Source organism: Anolis carolinensis, chromosome 2, assembly GCF_035594765.1.
Source record: "Anolis carolinensis isolate JA03-04 chromosome 2, rAnoCar3.1.pri, whole genome shotgun sequence".
NCBI lineage: Eukaryota > Metazoa > Chordata > Lepidosauria > Squamata > Dactyloidae > Anolis > Anolis carolinensis.
Window position 1 is genome coordinate 241,030,367 of NC_085842.1, and position 22,654 is coordinate 241,053,020.

General features: G+C 39.3%; 1 protein-coding gene across 5 annotated transcripts in view; it reads right to left on the reverse strand.

The window, feature by feature from the left end:
* Window positions 1-22,654, reverse strand: part of jak2 (Janus kinase 2) — a 118,466-nt gene that overhangs the window by 49,894 nt on the left and 45,918 nt on the right. For all 5 annotated transcript variants that reach the window (XM_062971946.1, XM_062971947.1, XM_003216492.4 and 2 more), the window contains one exon: window positions 16,105-16,355. In XM_062971946.1, coding sequence (XP_062828016.1) covers window positions 16,105-16,324 — 220 coding nt within the window. In that variant the 5' untranslated portion in view covers window positions 16,325-16,355. The remainder of the gene's footprint in view (window positions 1-16,104; window positions 16,356-22,654) is intronic.

A 22,654-nucleotide genomic window follows, 5' to 3' on the forward strand; every position in this document is an offset into this window, starting at 1 on the left:
CTGTAAAATACATTCAAAATGTATGTTATGACTGCTGTGGGAAACACTGACATTTCCATTATATACCATTACTTGTCCAAAAGGTGGAAATAAAAAATTGTTTGAAGCATTTATAAACCACTATGCGTATTATTCATTTTTTCTACATGTAATACACATTCTAAAACATTTTTTCCAGCTGTGTAAATTCTCACAGACCTCAAGCACTCTACAATACTCCATTTCTTTGATTCAAAAATGCACTTTTTTCCTCATATAAACATATCTAAAACTCAGTGTGTCTTAGATAGATAGATAGATAGATAGATAGATAGATAGATAGATAGATAGATAGATAGATAAGTGTTCATCTTACAATCAAAAAATACGGAATTAACAAAACAGTATAGACTGATTGGTACTTCTTTAAATTCAATCATTCTTTTGAAATTTGTTCAGTACAGTAGAGTCTCACATATCCAAGCCTCGCTTATCCAAGCCTCTGGATAATCCAAGTCATTTCTGTAGTCAATATTTTCAATATATCATGATATTTTGGTGCTAAATTCGTAAATACAGTAATTACAACATAACATTACTGTGTATTGAACTACTTTTTCTGTCAAATTTGTTGTATAACATGAAGTTTTGATGCTGAGTTTGTAAAATCATAACCTAATTTGATGTTTAATAGGCTTTTCCTTAATCCCTCCTTATTATCCAAGATATTCGCTTATCCAAGCTTCCGCTGACCCGTTTAGCTTGGATAAGTGAGACTCTACTATAGTTATATAGAATCATGGGCTATATAAAAGAGCCCAAGGGCTTTCCAGTTCAATCCCCTACCATAAAGAAACACACAATCAAAGCACTCTTGACAGATGGCCATTCAGCCTCTACTTAAATATCTTCAGAGAAGGAAGGCAGAAGGATATTCTACTGTCGATCACTCATGCCATCAATATATTTTTCCTAATGTTTAGCTGAAATCTTTATTTCCATGGTTTTATTCATATAGGTTTGCATTTCTCACCTCCTCACCAAATCCCTTGATTGACACAAAACTACTATCCATTAAATCCTTGTCTTTTTATTTCCACCAAGTGGCAATGTATGAACTACACAGTGGAATGAATGTAGTTTTGCCATCCCTTTAACTGCTGTGGCTCAATGCCATGTAATCAATGGAGTTGTAGTTTGGCGAGGCATCAGGGCCATTTGGCAGAGAAGACTTTCTAAAACTACAACTCCCTGGATTCAATAGCATTGAGCTATACTAGTTAAAATGGCATCAAACTGTATTGGTTCTGCAGTTCAGAACAACTATTTTTGGTCTCATTTGGAGCCAATTTTTCTCTGAGAAAAGGGTATGGAGATAATAAAACAGGTGTACACAAATGGAAAAAAACTTGTCTCAGGCAGCGTTCTCTGCAAACCTTGCATCTTATGGAGAGACTTGTAAAACCACAACTATCCTTGTGTGCAGGATTCATATGCTAGTTGTATTTGGAACACAATTCTCACCCATACTATCATGATCCATGAATAGGGGTGATAGAAATCATATTCCATTATATCTTGAGGACAATCTGTTGTTGAAGACTGCTATGCAGCATGGGGATACACACTCAAAAAATCTTTTCACACCCTGCCTCGTAAACAGGAAAAAAAATGATGTTGTTGAAGACAACAACTGTATCATCTTGAATGGATGCACATCCTTCCTACCAATGTTACTCAAAGTTGTGATCCATGAAATGGTGCTGGTCAACAAGTTATCCATCCTAAGAGTGTTTCCAGGAGAGAAAGAAAGAAAGAAGCTATTGTAGCCAATAGGCACAAATATGTACTCTAGATGTAAAAGATGATAGTACTGCCCATCATCTAATTTAAGAAATATAGCTTTGCACTATTATTAGGAAGGGAAACTCTTAAAACCCATACTGCTTTTCAAGGCAGGCAAAAATGTTTTAGTCTTGTTTGAAAGTCTTGAAATTCTGCTTGCACAGAAGCAAGGAACTGAAACCCTTTCCAGCAGCCACAAAATGCTGGGTTGAAATACAAGTAAGCTTTTGTCAACTTCTGTACATTAAGTTCAGGTTGTGTTCTCATGTCCCCAGCGCTAAGTTCAATTTGAGCATTCCAGCTGCAAAAGAAACGCTTCCAAGAAAAAGAAGAAGAAATCCTTGGGGTAAATAAATGCACCAAATTTTCTCAATGCAAGTAAGTGAAACATTTTTCATTTTGGGTTGAAACACACACCTGCATATATGCAGGATAATGCAGCATTTTAAATAAACAGCCTTAGGGTTATTAGATTCAAAACTGAAACAGACTCCTGTCCTTTTAATGCTTGTGTAGAAGAGGAAATGTCAACAGGTGTTACTTGTCATGTAACCAGTTAACAAGCAACCCTATTCATTACATAAATTCATTACATATTCAGGAACATCTTTATTTAAAGAAACAGGCAAAAACCACTCTCAAGCTGTACAGAAGAGAGGAAGTGCATACTGTCAGCCTTCCACATCCGCTGGTGTTAGGGACACAGGAACTCCACAAAAGTGAAAAACCACAAAATAATTTTATTTTTTATCTCAAAGAAAACTTTTCTGGGATTCTCTAGGTCAGTGCTTCCCAAAGTAGCCAATATTGCCCCCTGGGTGGCTCTAGAATGATCTAAAGGGGCATCAATAGCCTGGAGTGTAATTGAGAGATGTTGAATAAAAATAAGGGGGCAATGAAAACATATAGAAAGATAATTTTGAATAATGATTAGTACATGTTTCATATGTTGTGTAATACAGTTAAAGATGTAGTGATTGCTTTATTTTACTAATAAACACACAAAAATACAAATTATAACCAATCTGTGGTGAAGTCTGCTGACAGGTCTTAACAAGCAAGTGCTAGCAGGCAAGCATGTTGGGCATTGCTGGGAAGCCGAGCATGCATTGGCAGAAATACGTTCATGAAATGGCTTGTTTAAAGTAAAGGTAAAGGGTTCCCCTTGACATTAAATCTAGTAGTGCTCATCTCCATTTCTAAGCTGAAGAGTCGGCGTTTCTGTAATACTCAACTTTTTTTGACCAAATTACAAAAAATGCACTTTTTGCAGCTGCATATTACATTTGTCAGCAAATACTTTTTTGATTTCAGGGTTTTGAAAATTTTGGGGGGACGCATTAGATTTGATGGCACATTAGATTCAAGTAAATATGAGTACTGTACATCAAAATTGTGCAGACAGTAAACTATTGCTTTTTCCACCAGTTTGGAAAATGTTTTGAAGTGCTTTGATTAGCGTAGTCTGGCCAGCCATAAAACACTCAACCATAACTGATTTAATCTAATGACATTTGGAACTTGTGATGCTAATATGGGTAACAGCTCAGGCAGTGAACCAACAGCAATATGGAAGAAAGAATTAAGGAATGTAACAGTATTTGGGGATGATTTACTCCTTCTTTTCTGGTAGTCACACAGTTAAAAGAAAGAAATGCTCTGATAACAAAAAAGGATGACACACTACATTTCATCACTTTTCTAATCTCCTAAAAGAACTCAGTAGCTCAATGAGTTCAACTTTACATACGACTAGACATAAATTTGCACACATACAAGCCAAATAAGTTACAATATATGCTTTCCAGAGGTTTTAACTGGAATCGTGTCTCATCACATATACCAGCAAAGCATTCTGATGCTAAGATTATCTATCTGGAATGACAAGCAAGTCAGGCAGAAGATTAAGATGTGCTGGTGACCTCTGGCATTCTTGCCATCTTTTCCCACAGCCAACTAGTTTCACTTACAGTTTTCCACAACAATTGCCAGAGCGAGCAAATGTTGCTGTTCTACTTGAAGCTGGATTAGTTTTGACTGCCAAAATCGCCAGCTTGCAAACTCCTGCCCTCGAGTTTTCTTTTTTCCAAAAAATGTTTTATTCTCACTTACAAGAAACTCAAGTTACACACCCAGCTCCTCCTAAATATATATCTGTATATATGTGTGTGTGTATATATGTGTATATATGTGTATGTGCATGCATATATACATATATACAATATAATTTACAATAATATATATTATAATATATTGTATATGCAAATATTAATAATATTATTTTGTAATACAATATAATACTAATAATACAATATAAAATATTAATTAAAATATATAGATACAGTACAATAAGTGTTGTGACTGCGCCTTTGGGGATTATGGTTGATGGTGATGGGATTCGAAGAGGAAGAAAAAACCCTCGTGATGAGGGTTCACTGGAGGAATTGCGCAGGAAGCGACTTAGAGAGCTATATGGGGGATCTTCTGAGGAAGATTCAGATGGGGAGTTTGGGGAAATGGATGCTGAGGAACAGGTGGTGGCTGGGGAAGTGGGCACTGAATGGGCACAGCCACCGGAGATGTCTGGGGATTTGGGGCCTATGGATACTACTGAACCTGGGGTTTCTGCAGGAGCTGATCCCACTTGGGATGCTTGGAGAAGGGAGGATGGTTCTTTAAGTGTTCATGGGGCTAAGTGTGGGCAGGATGATTGGGACTCCGACGAATTGCTAGGTACTCCGGATCCACGAGCTCTAGCTGTGTGGAGTTCGGACTCTGAGTAGATTTGGGACACCTGGTGTTTGGGTGTGAGTGTTTGGTCACCCAGAAGGAAGGGGAATAAAATGGGAATGTTTGGCCACTGCACTTTGCGTGTGGCAAGGTGTTGCTGAGGCGCCATTGGGATCTCTGTGTTTCCGTGAAGACTGGACTTGGACTGTGATTCGGATGTAAGTTATCTGGGACTGCTCTGCAGCAGAGGGATGGAACTGTGTGAGTTTCCCTGGACTGCATTCTGATTACTATTTCTAGCTGCTGATACCATCTGGCTTGGCTCTCGCTGTGTCTTATCGTGGACCTGGTTTGGATGACTGCACCCTCTTCGGACTTTGGATTGAATTTGACCTGGCTTCTGTCTACGCCCTCTGACTGACGACTACTCCCGGCTTCTGACTACTGGTTTGCCTTTCGGAATTTGCTGCTGCCTCCTGACCTGACCTTGGATTCTCCTGACGACGGCTATTCATCATCCCTTTGAAGCTTTCGGCTTTATCTGCACCGTGGAAGCAGTTTACTGTTCTTCTAGTTTGTTTGTTTTCAAGCCAGTTTGCTGTTTTTCTTTTGGGAACTGTCCCTTTAAATCCGCAGAGCCGGCTATCTGTTTTCAGAAACGTTTTGAAGCCAAAAGAGGCTTTTGCACTTTCAGTTATACTCTGCAGCTTCTGGAAGGTTTCAAGCCTTCGTTTATTTTGCATATTTTCTTGCAGACAACTCTATTTGTTCTCCAAAGCTGAATTGAAGCGTCTTTTAGTTTTTATTGAATGCCAGCATGGGAAAATAGCGTGGCTTGTTTTTGAGTTATTTTTGTCCAAACTACTCTTGAAACACTGATAAGTGAAGTGTTTCAAGGATACTTTCTGTGTTTATGTTATTTTTGGCTTATCTTCGGAATAAACACTGTTTTGTTTGTTAACTGGCGTCTGACTCTTGACAATATGGTAATTTATTGCCAGTATTGTGCTATGCTAATAATATAATATTGTATGTAAATTTAATTTGTAAGCCTCTCTGAGTCCCCTTCGGGGTAAGAAGGGCGGAATATAAATGTATTAAATAAATAAATAAATAAAACCTCTGCAAAATATTGCCTATGCTTTTCTGTACAGAAAATACGAAGTTATACAGATGGGAAGGGTAACTCCCTTCACTCTAAAAGCCATTTCCCCTCAAGGCATATAAACAGAAACAAACCCACAAAATATCCCATCCACATGCTTCAACCATTCCCTACCAACAAACCTTTATAAAGATGTATTTTTTCTTACTTGTTTTATAAAATGTAATGTCCTTTTTTCTTTTAAAATTATAACTCATCAAACTGAGATTGCATGTTGTTACTCATTGGAATCCCAGGACCTAGACCCAAAACTCAAAAGATGGAATGACAAACATGAATATATGTAAAGGTTTCTACCAAAACTGAACACTGCGAAAGAGCTATTAATTCTACAACCAGGACAAGGGTCAAAAATGTAAGGAAGAATAAAGAGTTAACTGAAACAGTGAGTCAAAAAAATCACAGCAACACAGGATGTTACTTGGTCCAAGAGGTTAATACAAAACCTGAGCTGACGTATTCAGTATGTACTCATGTACAAGTCAGCTTCAATGTATAAGCTGTGGACAGATTTGGGGACCAAAATTATGGATTTTGCTATGACCCATGGATAATTCCTCACCACGATTTCCTCACCTGGCATTAAAAAAGGAGGGAGTAGGAGGGATTAGTACTTCTTTTAGGTTATCCCAGAACAGACTACATTCTTGCCTTTCACCACTTTGCTCCAAGAAGGGGATGGTGCATTAAAAAAAGCATCAAGGTACACTATTCACATTAATCCCTGTGAATAAGTCAACCCACTTTTTGAGGTGACTTTTTGTCTAAAATGTCTGGATTTGGTGCAATAATCAACAGCGGAGGAAGACAAATAAGGAGGGATTCAGAGTATAAAGAAGAAATGGCAGGGAAGCACTGGAAGAAGCTTTCCTACAAACAAGACTTTGAATGAAAGAAAATCAAAACAAGACATTGGGAATATTCTAATACCGTTATTCCCAACCTGTGGTTTGTGGATCACCAGTGGTCCCCAAGAACTAAAATATGGTCTGCAGCCTCACCGTTGCAACACTGTTGCAACAAGAGCAAGTGGTCTCGTGAAATCCTTATAGTGCCGGGGCAATGGGGATGTCGGGAGGGGAGAAGCTGACTATCCACGAAAGGCACGACAACAAGCCTCCTGAGTGCTGCTTCTACTCCTTCCCCCCTCCCCCTGAGCGGAACCGTTTCATGTGGTGCCTGGAAGCAGGGGCACCTTGGTGTCTTCGTTTTTAGGGCCATTCCTGAGGTTATTTGGAGTGCCGATTCAGAAAATTGCATTGGATAGACCACATCAGCTCTAGACTATTAAATATGGTTTTCTGTGGGCAAGCAGATGGCGACTACTGGATGGCATAGGTTCTGTATCAGAAACTAGAGCTGATGTGGTCTATCCAATGCAATTTTCTAAATCAACACCCCAAATAACCAAACTGAATCTAAAGTTGACCAAAAACTGATTCCAACCCCTTTTGGCACTAATGTTGGAGAGTGATCTATGGACAAAGTGGTCCCTAGTCAAAAAATGGTTCTCATATAATGGGTGAGAATGAAGTTATTTCACTGGTTTAGCAAGTAATATCTTCAAGCAAATTCTACATTCAAGATTTGATCTTTTGGATTCTTTTTTTGGAGGGGACATTTTCAAACCATGGTTGGTTGAATTTGTGGATGCAGAATCCTTGAAAACGTAGAGCTGATTATATCTGACTTTTAATCCCATCTCCTGAGTATTTAGTTTATGTATTTACTCTTGTCTCTGGAGTACAGCCATCTCAAGAAGCTGTGATGGCCATGACAATAGTTGATATATTCAGATCTCTTGCCAAGCCATACTTGGCACGAATTCTTGGTGTTCCAGCAAATGACAAAATATGGCTTCTTCATTCAGACATCAGGCCTTCCTGCAGTTAAGTCCCCTGAACCATGGATTAGTGTGATATCCAAATTATGACATTGCAACCTGTCTGTGGCCACCCAGGGAGCTTCATGCCTGAACAACCAGGTATCTCTACTTCAAATCCAACACTAACACCCTCTGTGTCAGCTTTGCCATAAATTGTGGCCACAGACACGACTCGCTGTGCAACTTGCTTGCTGCTGCTTGCACCCCTTGCCTTCCAAGACATACACACGACAGAGGGAAGTACAGATGGGAGTAATGGCAAAGGCATTCACTGGCAGAAAGCGAGTAAAAAAAGACTTCTGGGAATGGAACATTGTGTTCCATCAACAGAACATAAGAAATGAACTAATCAAAGCTTCAATAAACAAGTGAAATTTGGGGCTGGAAGTGGTAAAAAGAGATGGAAGAAAGTGTGTAAGAATATCTTCTTCTTACATAGTTCCAATTTGGGGCTTCAGTTTCAACTAGGGTACATATAAACCAATACAAGAATTTGATTTAAAAGCCTGCTCAGTCTGCTTCTGGGATGGTGAAGGCACAGGTATACAATTGAAGCCAATGATTAAGAAGAATCACAACATTAATCTCCGCTTGATTTTACAGTGCTCAAATTCCCATAAAAGTTAGATGTAGCTTGCTTTGTTTCTTCCTAATAATCCTTGAGGTCAAGATGTTTTGATTCAGAGCATCCTGGAAAAACCAAGTGCCTTTTCTGAAAACCAAGTCACTTACTCAAGCAGACATCACAGAACCAGCAAAGTTAGACCCAGTTTATTGATTTTATTTGGAATTTTCTAGGTCAATGGACTGCAGCCTCATGTCGTTACACTCTTTTAATTCCAAATAATTTCCTTTTTATAGCTGGACTAGCTGTACCCGGCCACGCATTGCTGTGGCGAAGTATGGTGGTATGGGAAATAAAATACTGTGGAATTGGTGGTATTTAAGGTAAAGAGTAAAGGTTTTTCCCTGATGTTAAGTTCAGTCGTGTCTGACTTTGGGGGTTGGTGCTCATCTCCATTACTAAGCCAAAGAGCTGGTGTTGTCCGTAGACTCCTCCAAGGCCATGTAGCATGACTGCATGGAGCGCCATTACCTTCCCGCTGGAGCAGTACCTATTCATCTACTCTCATTTGCATGTTTTTGAACTTTAGGGTTGGAAAAAGGTAGGGCTGCCCCAATTCAAACCTGCGACCTTTCGGTCCAGAAGTTCAGCAGCTCAGCGCTTTAACACACTGCGCCATCAGGGGATATTATTTCGTAAAGGTTGTGAATATACAATAATTCTTATTGGGTTTTTTTTGCCTGTTGGAGACAAGTATGAATGCTGCAATTAGGGAAAATGATTAGCATGTAATGGCCTTGCAGCTTTAAAGCCTGGCTGTTTCCTGCCTGCGTGAATTTTTTGTTGGGAGGCGTCAGCTGGCCCTGATTGTTTCCTGTCTGGAATTCCCTTGTTTTTAGAGTGGTGTTGTTTGCGAGATTGTATGTGCTTCTAGTATCTGTGGCCCTTAGAAAATAGAGGATTTGCCAGACTTTGGTGATGGGAATACTTCGTTGGGAGGTGTTAGCTGGCCCTGATTGTTTCCTGTGTGGAATTCCCCTGTTTTCAGATTGTTGTTCTTTATTTAGTGTTCTGATTTTAGAGACTGTATTGTTATGTTTTATTATACCACAGTAATTTTTATATATTCTGATTTTAGTGTTTTTGAATACTTGGAGCCAGATTGTATTCATTTTCACAGTTTACAGCAACACAATAATAATATAATAATAATAATAATAATAATAATAATAATAATAATAATAATAATAATAATGACTTTGGTAATACACACTGCTTCACTCCCTTCTCAGCTTCCTTTCTGGAAGAATCCTTTATTGGGAGGTGTTAGCTGGCCCTGATTGTTTCCTTTCTGGAATTCCCAATTTCCCTGCTTTCAGAGTGTTGTTCTTTATTTACTGTCCTGGTTTTAGAGATTATATTGTTCTGTATTATTCTACCACAGTAATTATTTCATATTACAGTAGACTCTCACTTATCCAACATTCGCTTATCCAATATTCTGGATTATCCAATGCAGTCTGCCTTTTAGTAGTCAATGTTTTTGTAGTCAGTGTTTTAAATTCATTGTGATATTTTGGTGGTAAATTTGTAAATACAGTAATTACTGCATAATATTACTGCATATGGAACTACTTTTTCTGTCAAATTGGTTGTATAACATGATGTTTTGGTGCTCAATTTGTATAATGATTACCTAATTTGATGTTTAATCGGCTTTTCCTGAATCCCTTCTTATTATCCAACATATTCACTTATCCAACGTTCTGCCGGCCTGTTTATGTTGGATTAGTGAGACTCTACTGTATATTTATAATCTTATATTATCTGCTTAGAACTGGATTATATGAAGCCCCTTCTACACAGCTGTATAAAATGCACACTGAAGTGGATTATATGGCAGTGTGGAGTCAAGATAATCCAGATCAAAGCAGATAATATAAGATTATAAATGGGCTATATAGCTGTGTGGAAGGGCCTTCAGTCTACACTGCCATATAATCCAGTTCAAATCTGATTATCTGTATTTTATAGGCAGTGTGGAAGAGGCCTAAGTGAGGCCTAACTCTGCCTGTCCCCTGGGCTGAGTGAGTTGCTAGGAGACCAAGTGGGCGGAGCTTAGCCTTCTATTGGCAGCAATTGGATAAAAACAATTATTCTTCTCCCTCTAATTAGGACTTTATTTTTCTTTTCTTTTTGTTGTATCAACCTAGAGGCGTGGATGAGGGGTTGTGCTGTCAATTTTCGAGGTTGTGGTGTTTAGTTTTGTTGTTTTGTCCGCTGCCGTGATTCCATCACTTTTTTATATATATAGAAGATTATGTAGCTGCACTGTTTCAAAGGAGAATTTCTCACAAAAACCCTTCCAGACATAAGGGATGGAAGAGCTGTGAAGCTACCATTTGCATTCTTAGTATTTTTATTATGTTCCATGCTTTCTGTACTCAGGGCAAAAAAATCCCAAACTTTAGGATTTCTGGAGTTTGGACACTTTTCCTCCCTAGAGCTGGGAGGAAGGGACAGGTTCCTTTCGAAGGGACTTGAAAATCCTACAAGAATTTGGACAGCCTTGTGTGTGTGTGTGTGTGTGTGTGTGTGTGTAAAGACTGTTTTCTTTTTCTTTCTTTTTTTTTTTTTTTGAGTGAAAGGACCCTTTTAAAGAAATAAAAGTCATTGCCGTTGTCAGCCTTGCAACCCATCCTCTATCTTTAGATTTAACTAGCTTGAGAACAAAGTTATGGAGAACTTTACAAAATACCTTGATGAAATAAAATCACATCTCAGGCTTTCTCCCAACTCATTAAATCTGATGGATAAGAGATATTGTTACCATGTATACTTATGCATCAAGTTGAAACATTTTAGACAACAAAATAGATTTATCCATAGGCAAGTATAAAGTGAAATATTAACCTGGGCAGGAAAATGGTGGCAGTGGCTGCACTCTGATGCTTCCCCATCCATTTTTAATAAAATAATAATAATAATAATAATAATAACTTTATTTTTATATCCCGCCACCATCTCCCCAAAGGGACTTGGGGTGGCTTACATGGGGCCAAGCCCAAAAATAACATACATAATAAAAACACATCAAGTAAAACAAATCAATAAAACATATCAATAAAACAAATACATAAAACATGGATTAAACATAAAAATGCATAAAAATGACTGGGCCATAAAGTGCATACAGTGAAGCTACCTAGCAACATGCACCAGGCGCTTGCCATCTACCTAGCAACACGCAGGGGGCACATCCCAAGGGGCGAGTGCCCCGTACATGTTGCTAGGTAGCTTGCAATCTACCTAGCAACACGCACACTAGCCAGCCAGCGAGCACCTGCTCGGATTGCACGGAGCGGGGCTCGGACAAGCGGGGTTTAACTGAATGTGTGTGTGTGTGTGTGTGTATATATATATACACACAGTAGAGTTTCACTTATCCAACACTCGCTTATCCAACGTTCTGGATTATCCAACACATTTTTGTAGTCAATGTTTTCAATATATCATGATATTTTGGTGCTAAATTCATAAATAAGTAATTACTACATAGCATTACTGAGTATAACTACTTTTTCTGTCCAATTTGTTGTTAAACATGATGTTTTGGTTCTTAATTTGTAAAATCATAACCTAATTTGATGTGTAATAGGCTTTTCCTTAATCCCTCCTTATTATCCAACATATTTGCTTATCCAACGTTCTGTCGGCCCGTTTATGTTGGATAAGTGAGACTCTACTGTATATATATATCACACACACACACACATACATACAGTAAAACCCTGCTAATTCGAACTCCACTCATCCGAGCGTCCGTGCTAACCGAGCGAAATCTCCCCCCCCCCTCACTCACCCCGCCAGATCCCGGTGCTGCCAGAACCCAGCCGGGTGAGTGAGTGAGGGACGGAGGGTGGGCTCACTCTCTTGCTCCTTCGCCAGGTGGGGTGCTGGTGCTGCCGGCCCCGGCGTGGCAAAAGAGCCGAGGCACGGGTGGGCAGGTGAAGGGGGAGGGCCGCACAGGCCCTCCCCGTTCACCCGCTCGCTGGCTGGCTAAATGTGACATTTAATAGGCTTTTCTGTAATCCCTCCTTATTATCCAAGATATTCGCTTATCCAAGCTTCTGCCGGCCCGTTTAGCTTGGGTGAGAGACTACTGTATATCTATACACACACACACACACACATGCACATATATACATGTATATGGTCAAATTATACACAAATGTATATGGTAGTGTGGCAAAAGATAATTTTGTGAAATCCCCAATCCCCTAATCATTGTACTTGCATCAGGATTGTTTGCAGACTGGCAGATTTATCACTTAGTTAGTAGTATCATTCAGTCTGCAGTTTGCTGGATCATCCTTGTTTTTTCTTTTTTGAAGTCAAATTTCTCACAAATGCTTTAATTGTACATTTCCTGCATCAGGAAGTGGTTTGTCTAAGTGCGCTTGGGGCCCCTTTTCAACCACAACTCTATGGTTTTATTAACTTTTCCCTATGCTCAGTCTGACAGAACCTCCTCTGTTACACATTATGATGTCCAAAGTTGCTAGACTCCATCAGCAAGTTCCTTTAGTACGTTACAGTGTAACTCAGCTGGTCCTATAATTGCCTTCCCACTTTGAAATTGGGCACCCCTGCCACTTCAGTACATTTTGGAATTTTCCATCAATAAAAGCATTTGCCCAAGTTAAACAAGACACATGGGAATCAAAAGCAGAAGACCATAAAAAGGTTGCAGTGCTCAATGGCCCCAGGGTTTATCTGGGATTCAACAGGTCTCCTCCTCCAGACAATATGTAGAGTTCCTGTGCTCTGGTCATTTTTGTTTGTTTATTGTTTATGGATATATACTCTCCCTTAGCTTTGTAAAAATTGTGAGCTTGGCAGGGTGAGAAAAAGCTTCCTGCCACCTCATCAGCATCCATCAGCATTTTTATTTCATTTGGTGTGGGCATCTCCACTTTGCTTAATTGGAGACAATCAGTTCTTGCTGGAATAAATGAGGAACTGATGCTTTCAGAAAACAGCTATAGCTTTCAAAAACTATGTTTTGTGTGCACAGCTTTTTCTTCACAGGACATGAACACAGGCTTCATATATACATAAATAAACCTTAGTCTAATATGATTCACCCTTCATGGCTGTACCCTTCCCCTGGAGCAGTCATTTTAACTAACCGTAGTTGAATATTATGTTCTAAGTTCGACAAACTGTAGTTCACTTGAGCAACTTGAATGACTTGTAATTAGTCTATACAGTAAGCCCAAAGTATTCACAGGACTGGGACCAGAAGTTTCATTTACCCACATCTGAAAAAAATATGTTTCTCTATGCATTTTCTAGGTCCTTCAAGTGATTCTATGGTATGCTTCACCCAGTTGTCTATAAACTTGTGCTGGAAACTAGTGATACCTAAAGAGGTGTCCTCTCGAGGCATCTTCTAGATCTTCCAACACTATGTTATACTAACATGTTATACTATGTTAATAATGTATGTGATCTAACCTGTTAGTAATCTATGTTATACTAGATTATTAACAGGAGTCGTGCACAGGGAGAAATCCACTCCCATGTTGCGGCAGCTCCACTGGCTGTCGATCTGCTTCCAGGTTAAATACAAAGTGCTGGTCATTACCTTTAAAGCCTTAAATGGCTCGGGTCCAGGCTACTTGACCAAACGCATCTCCTCTTACAAACCAGCCCAGGCACTGCGGTCAGCAGAGAAGGCCCTGCTCTCAGTCCCACCCCCATCTCAAGTACGGCTGGTGGGAATGAGAGAGAGGGCCTTCTCCGTGGTCGCCCCCCACCTCTGGAACTCACTCCCTAAAGAAATAAAGCTGTCCCCCTCCCTCCTCTCCTTCAAAAAACCACTGAATACCTATTTATGCTCACTAGCATATGGAGAGGAGGAGGATTAGATAAAGAGAGATCACTACCGGGCCCCTGGCTGAGAACTATATCATATTTGGACCTTCCTAGTCCACGCCAGCCCAATGCTCATTGTTTGACCACGTAACCAACCTACGCTATGAACTCTAGTTGGCCATTGTAAATCAGTGTGAATGTTTATTTGGATTTTAAGTTATTATATAATTTTGTTTGACTCCATGTAGTTTAATTTATTGATGTTAGGTTTAATTTACTGATGTTAGGCTTTAATATGATGTTAGGTTTTAACGTTATTTTTATTTGTAGGGTTTCTCTGGGATTTTATGTCAGTATTTGTCAAGGTCAGACGCCAGCCAATGGATGGAAATACAGTTTATTGCATAAACAACTCAAAAAATCTCATTAAACAAACACAGGAGCTTGCAACAGTTAACCTTCAGTGTGAAAAAGGCATATAAACTAAAAAAACTCCAAAAAACCAAACCGGAGTATAATCCGGATTATCCAGAGATATAATCCGGATTAAAACAAAACTGCTTAGATTCAGCTCAAAATTGCAGGATGGATTGAAGAAGGCAAAACAAACTGTGGGCCGAATTTCCAAGGGTCCAAAGTAAACAGAATCCCAAACCGGGACAAACTTTGCCGCCGGAAACAGCGCAAACAAACCGGCACCAGAAACAAAGTAAGGAAGGGCAAAGAGTTACTGCAGGGTTAGAAACCAAGCCAGTGGCTAGTAACGGAGTGTAACTGCAGAACCAGGAGTCAAACTGAAATTGGGAGCAGAGCGTTACTTCAGGGTCAGGAACGAAGCCAACAATCGATAACGGAAAGTAACTGCAGAACCAGGAGTCAAACTGGAATTGGGAGCAGAGCGTTACTTCAGGGTCAGGAACGAAGCCAACGGTCGGTAACGGAGAGTAACTGTAGAACCAGGAGTCAAACTGGAATTGGGAGCGGAGCGTTACTTCAGGGTCAGGAACGAAGCCAACGGTCAGTAACTGAGAGTAACTGCAGAACCAGGAGTCAAACTGGAATTGGGAGCGGAGCGTTACTTCAGGGTCAGGAACGAAGCCAACGGTCGGTAACGGAGAGTAGTTACAGGGTTGAGAATGAAGCCAAGCCGGAATAGGGAGCGAAGAGTAATGCCAAAACGATGTCCAGTCCAAGGTCCAAGATGAGAAGTCGTCACAGCAAAGTCCACGTCAATGGGTTGACACAAGTAGCCAAAACAACGGAGGCGAACTAATGCAGACAGTAATCTCAATGCAGTCTAAGGAAAACCCAAACAGTTCCAGCCCCCGTCGTAGATGTAACCCGGAATAAACTTACGTCGGTTGCACAGTCCCAAGCCAGTCTTCAGGAACACAAATACTCCTCAAATGAGTCTTGCTCCCGAGGAGTCTTTCTTCTCTTCCTGCTACTATCAGTAGTATCGTTGACCCCGGAAGGCTCATTCACAACAGTATTTGTTTGTTTACGGAGGCATTGAATGTTTGCCATTGTATGTTTGAATCCGCCCTGAGTCCCCTTGGGGAGATAGGGCGGAATACAAATAAAGTTTTATTATTATTATTATTATTATTATTATTATTATTATTATTATTATTATTCTGCCAGACGGTCTTTCACTCAATAGAATTTGGTATTACCTGCAGTCTCACATATCCATACAAATACGGGATATATATAGTTTCTTGAAAGATGACAACTTCAATTCACAGGGTAAGAAATGGGATTTTAAAAAACTATGTTATGGGATCTGAACTATGTAGAACTGGAAACTGAAGTGAAAGCTCTTCTTCTGGCTGTTCCCTAGAATGAAGGCTTACTGTTTTTTATTGATCCAAATGAGACCAGTGTGATGAGTTAATACTCCACATTAGTAAAAAGAAGCACTATACTCAAAACAGATAGAATACAATATTCCCAATTGATGCCCAGGAGACAGCAACTGAGCTGTTTGGACTTCTTGCCAAATCTCAAACAAGAAAAGTGAAATGATATCACCAATAAGAAAAATGATCTTACCACAAGCCTTACAAGCAGCAATACAGATCTCTTCTGCAATATAATCTCCAGCTCGAAACTCCAAATAATCGCCTTCAGTCTTTCCCAGGGAATGATAAAGGTAAACTCGAAGAAGTGGTTCTGTCTGTCTAGAAATGGTTGAATTCCCAACGACGCCACCATTCTGGTGAATTGGAGATGACGCTGTCCCTTCCATCTCTGTCATCGTAAGGCAGGCCATGATGTCTTTATGTGCTACTCAAAGCATTTGCCTGCAAAATAGTTTAAAGTAATTTGTTATAGGTTAGATTAAGAGTCAGTAAACAGAAAATCTAGAGTATTTTGCATTTAATTTGCAATGCTAGAGAAGGCATAATTTAATGCAGCAGAATTCAGATGTCACAGATGAGGACTTTAAAAGCTTGTTTAACATTTAAAGTACAGATCTACAGTTCTCATGGGAGGTTAGGTAATGTACTTTCTCATCAGGTTACTTGCCATTTTTTTTTGTTTACAAGTGCTGAAAAGAGATGAAAAATAGAACAAATGAAATGTACAGGCTCTGTTTATAATGCTCTTAACCATATAACAGGTCAATTGTTTTTTTAAAAATCAGTAAGTTGATAGGAATATAATCAAACTCAATGTGCAGACTTCCAGAATTTTAGTGGAGTACCACACCTTCACAGCACTACTATTCTCCTGATCCCATATATACCATTCATGTGATTTTCCAAATCCACATTTCGTTTTGATTTAGTGCTTCCACTTTTGAAATTCACCTTGTGGTGAGAAGCACTAGTGTGAATCAATCTGTAAACAGACCACTCATGCTGCCTGCTGTGAAGTATGTTGAAGTTAAAACTTTGGGGTTTGTTACATTTCAGAATTCTAATTCTTTCTTTCTTTCTTTCTTTCTTTCTTTCTTTTTCTTTCTTTCTAGAAGTATGCTTAGCTTCACAAAATGATCAGGCCAAGAAGTTTCATTTTTGCATCAAAAAGGAAGTCAAAGCAAGAACAACTGACAAGTTTGGATCTTCCATACCTTAACTTCCTCAAATTAGACCATTACTGCTAACCTCACACCATACAAATACTTCAACACAAAGCTTTAAATAATATATCCTATATAACAGGCACGAGATGCTTTTCCTGAGCTGCAGGGGTCGGGATGGACAGTCCTCCTGATGACTCTGAATAAGATTTCTCCTCATTCTTAACTATTAGCTCTGCTGGCTGAGGAATCTTTCACAGCTTAAGTTCAATATGACTTCTAGCATTGAGATTCTCAACTTCTCCAAAGCCCAATAATGTAGTTTGCATATTATTTGAATTGTTTGTTATTCTACCCACTAAGCAAATAATGGGTGATTCACTAGCCTGTTTCTTTGTGTATCTTGCTAATAACCATATCAAGTGTAAAGGACGGATCAGAGGATGGCTCTTTTTACTGTATTTACTTATACAATTAATTTGCCAACTGGTCTCACGGTGCACACACAGGTGCACATACACACAGACATCACTGGTGTTGATGTGCCACTCCCCTAATCTCTCACAACTGGGTAGGCTGCCTTTGGGGTGATGAGAGCTGCAATCCAACTGGATCTTGATTTATAATATCTTTCCTAACATCAGTTATTCATACTGAACCCAAATGATAACAGGAACTCTTGGAGATTTCTCATTCATATGACTGCAGTAAGTCCAAGGTGATTTGATGACAATTAACCACAACAGTAAATGTAAAGCCGACTTGATGTTCCAAAAGATTATCTAAGAGGTCTTCACTACATTTACAAAGATTCCTTGAAACATTATAGCAAACACACTTGCCTTTTAAAGTAATTGCACATGACGGTACTGTTCCATTATCCGAGCAGAGGCCAAAAGGGGGCACTAGACCAGTGGTTCTCAACCGGGGTCCCCAAATATTTTTGGCCTACAACTCCCAGAAATCCCAGCCAGTTTATCTGCTGTTAGGATTGCTGGGAGTTGAAGGCCAAAAACATCTGGGGACCCCAGGTTGAGAACCACTGCGCTAGACAGAGAAGGATAGTCCATTTTGTGGGGGGTGAGGATGGGGCGATGGAAGAAGAAAAGCCATTTCCCCATTTTCCCGTTATTTCCCCCACCCATGTCGCCATTGTGGAAACAACCCTTTTTTATGAAATGGAAGTGGGGAGGGGGAATAACCAGCAAAAATGGCAGAAATGGTTTTCCTCCTTCATCTCCCCTCCCCAATAAAATGGCCTATCCTTCATGGTCTAGTGCACCCTTTTGGCCTCTGCCTAGGTTAGTGGAACAGTACTCACAAGACTATTCAATTAAACTTAGTCATAGACAACAAGACATAATCTAGACTGGATCTACACTGCTATATAATCTACATTATCTGTTTTGAACTGGATTATATGAGCCTACACTGTCATATAATTCAGTTCAAAGCAGATAATCTGGATTTTATATGGCACTGTAGATGGGGCCCAAGTTCTCTTGAAATAGATTTAGAAGGAGAGAACATAGCCCCAATACATTAATTTTGCACTTGAGCTAAACCTCAAATCCATGGGACCACATACATGAAAACGTACAGGGAAATTCCTATTCTTCTCCAAATGTTTTCAATCCAGAAATGGTACTGGCTGTTACATCAGTAACCAAAAGGAAGTAAGTAATACAAACTTTGACTACAAAAATGGCTTGGATTATCCAGAAACTTGGATAAGCGAGACTCTACTGTACCAGCAATTTGTAATCCTAACCTTGAATTGCTACTTCCACCCTTCATCATTTGGTATGCGAACTTGGGCCAATGGATCTTGTAGTCCGAAAACATCTGAAGGGCCCTATTAACAGTCTCCTATCCAATTACTAGCCTACTAACACATAAATGAATGTTAATCCATATAACCAAAGTCATTACTTGTGCAAGAAGTTTGTAAAGGCATTTCAGAACGGAAAGAGAACATAAGCAATGTTTGTTCAAGACACTGAAACAGTATTTTAAGCCGTTCTGCCACAGAAAGGCTGAAGTTCAAAACTGCTAATGTTTCAACCTCCTGAAAACAGGATGGGACATGAGTAGTTGGAGAATTGACCCATTGGTAGGCATTATCCACTACCGTCACTTAAGTAGTTGTAACCAATTTAGGCTACCTGCCCTATAGTTTTTCTGCCCCATGATACAACAAAGCTGAAATGATATCATCTCTGTTGTTATACTGGATTTGTTAAGTAGGACCTTGAAATTCTCCCTAGGATTCAAATATAACAACAACAGCAGCAACAACAGCAACAACAACAACAAAACAACAACATTTCATTTATTACTCGCCTCTCCTTTCTATAATCCTATCCCTAGCTCTTCACACACGGCCATCAGAAAGTTTCCCACAATTCAGACAATGCAAGTTTTAAAAAAATTTCTGGTGCACAAGGGTTAATACAGCTCTTTTCTTCAAAGAGTTTTATCAGAATAGTTGAAAGGCCTTTGCCCTCACTGGCTGTGATCCCACGAAACAGATGGTTCTAATGGGGAAGGCAACAAGCTGCATGCAAAACATTTAGCTGAAATTAATCTCAGTATGGAACAGCGCTTCCTTCTAATTATTTTGGATTTGTGTTTCCAGCTAGTGGAAGTTTAGAAAATTTTCTCCCTAAAACTATGAGCATTGGTTTCGATGATGCATTGTTGTGAAATGATAAAGCACTATCTTCCGCTTTAATGTCTGCAAACAAATAAAACTGATAAAGAATTCAGATATTTAAGAAAAGTTAACGCAACAGAAATGGGTATCACAGTAAGACCCTTACATTGGCGAGGATAGCTTCCTGGCTAGACTGCTGTTACCTGAAATCAAAAATATGATTGAAGTCTATTAAACAGCATGTCTTCTGGTTCCAGCATAACCTAGAGCTGCATGGAGGGATTCCCAGGGTGGTATCCTCAGTTCTTCCCCATAAGTGAAACTGCAGATATTGGTTCCATGGTTACAGAGGTCTTACTGTACTTAGCTTTTCTTTTATATTCTCAAGGAACTTAATGCTACAGAATTTGGGGGATGATTCTAGAACATGAGTATTGGACTACAATTCCCATGAATTAACCATTTATCCTGTTAGTTGGAACCATCATAGCACATCACCAGTACAGCCAAGGGTTTCTTGCTACATACTATATCATAGGTTTACTTAAGTCCTACCTGGGCTGTAGTTCAACGTGCGCAAGGAAGGAAAATGCACTAGCTTCATATAGAAATAGGATATGGGTCATCAAGTTCAACCTCATACTCAATAGGGCAGAATCACTTGCTGGGGATGTTTTAGCTGTAGGCTCAACACTGAGCAGGACATTGGACTCAATGGCCCATGAGGTCACTTCCAACTCTTATGTTTCTATGACTCTATACCACTGTTTTTCAAACTCTGCTCCTCCAGATGTATTGGACTTCTGCTTCCATAAATCCTAATAGCTGGTAAACTGGCTGGAATTTCTGGGAGCTGAAGTCCAAAACACCTGGAGGAGCAGAATTTGAGAAACACTGCTCTATACCCACCGATCATCACTTCCACCAGTCTTCCCATGTGAATTCAAATTCCAAATCCAATGGGAGAGTTTTCAAAGGTGGAGGAAAATGAGGGCAGGAAAATGAGGGGAATGAGAGAAGTGGAAAAGAAGGGTTTTGACTAACATATAATATTTTCTTTTATGTTTATTTTACTCTGGTTCACAGGGCATAAATCCTCAATGTTATGCTTAAAAAAAAGTCACCTCTCTCAAAGAGTAATGATTTGCCCTCAAGAAAGTGGGATCAGGAGTTAAGATTTCAAAGGCTCTGTCTGAACAAAAAGATGCCAAACGCCTCTGGGATTTTTACATGAATTGCATGAATGCAACGGTATCCTCAGGTTTCTCCCTGACATCTGGTATTTCAAAGTACACAGCTTCTTCTGAACACTGAGAATCCATTTAGTTGTTATGAGAGCTTTCTGTAGGCAAAGCTGGAATATAGTTTTGGATGGTCAGGGCAGTGGGAAAGTGTGGTGGTTTCGCAGAGTCAGGAGAACCCATAGCAGCACCACTTTTTTTTTTACAAATCCTTATTACTTCCAAACATGTGACGTTGCTACAAGACATGAAGTGCTTGCTATACACAACTGCAAAAGGAACTGGATCAAATTAGATTCCTGTTACAATAATGCTCGCTCTTTAGATATGTTTAAAATACAGATTCCCCCATCTCCCTTAAAAAGGGGTTGAGAAAAAAATGACGAAAGAAGTGGATTCTCTCCACAGAAAAGGTTAATGATAGAGCATTTTCTTGACGATTTTGTTACTAGCATCTTCCATAAAATCATGTCAAGAAAACAACTTGTAAACAATCTACAAGTGTTGAATGTGAAGGTCACAAACATTCAAGACATGGATATCTTCTGAGCAATTGATATTACGCATTGTTTGCCCCCAGTGGACTATCTAAAGAGACAGGCGGTCCATAATTGAGATACAGGACGCCTTGCATGGCAAAGATCGCTGTTATCTCTGCACACACAGCTTGACAGAAAATGGAAAACCACAAAAACAAACCAGGGCTCTGGAAGTAAACACACTAAAAGGGGCTGGGGTGGGGAGGAAAGAACAACTTGATATAAACACTTGGTTTATTTTAAAATTAACTGTGTTACTGGACATTTCAGCAAGCAAGGCTTTCTCATTTTACCTCCTCTTACTTTGCCAAAGTTCACAGCAATGTTTCCCAGCTCCCGCTGGTTTGGCAAAGAAAACAGTTAATACAGAAACATTCTGCTCCTCAATATTAATTATAACTTCATAATATAATATGAGAAATTATAAGGTGATAACAACGAGATATTTGCGCTTAAAAAGCTCAAGTAAAAAGCATTTTCCATTTCAGCCACATTGTGAAACTTTCCAAACTTTCCAAAAGCTGTTACAAATTTATAACTGACGTAAAATGTGGAAACTATTTTTAAACTCAAGATAGCACAATTCAGTTCATAGCGATATGAAATCAAATAAACAAAGTCTATCTGGCTCAGATATGCGTATGAAAAAGTCACCACACCACTAGACATACAAGCATCTTTATCTCTGTGTTGGCAACTACATGTTGCAGCCATAGAAAGAATCTTGTGTTCAAGTCTGATGCTCTTTGGGTTTACAATCTGGAGAAATGGTCATATGGATAAATGCCATTGCAGAGGTAACATTTCTATAAATGCTGAAGTCACAGCTTTGAAGTCAGATAGGATTTTAGAAAAAAATTCAAGTGAGTCTTACATCTTTAGAGACTGAAAGTTATTTAAATTAACACTACTCAAGGTGCATGGCTGGAGCACTGACAGTCCCAGGCAAGTTTCAAGGAAAGAAACAATGGCATCCAAAGGATATAAATTTAGTTCCTAGTACCATGGGAAAAACTGTCTGTCCCTCATATTAATAGCCTCAGCAAAGACTGAAGCAACACTGAATATACTTTATTTCTTATATTCTAATATGCTATCGATTGTAAGATGAACACCAACAGGAAAAAACTTTATTTACATA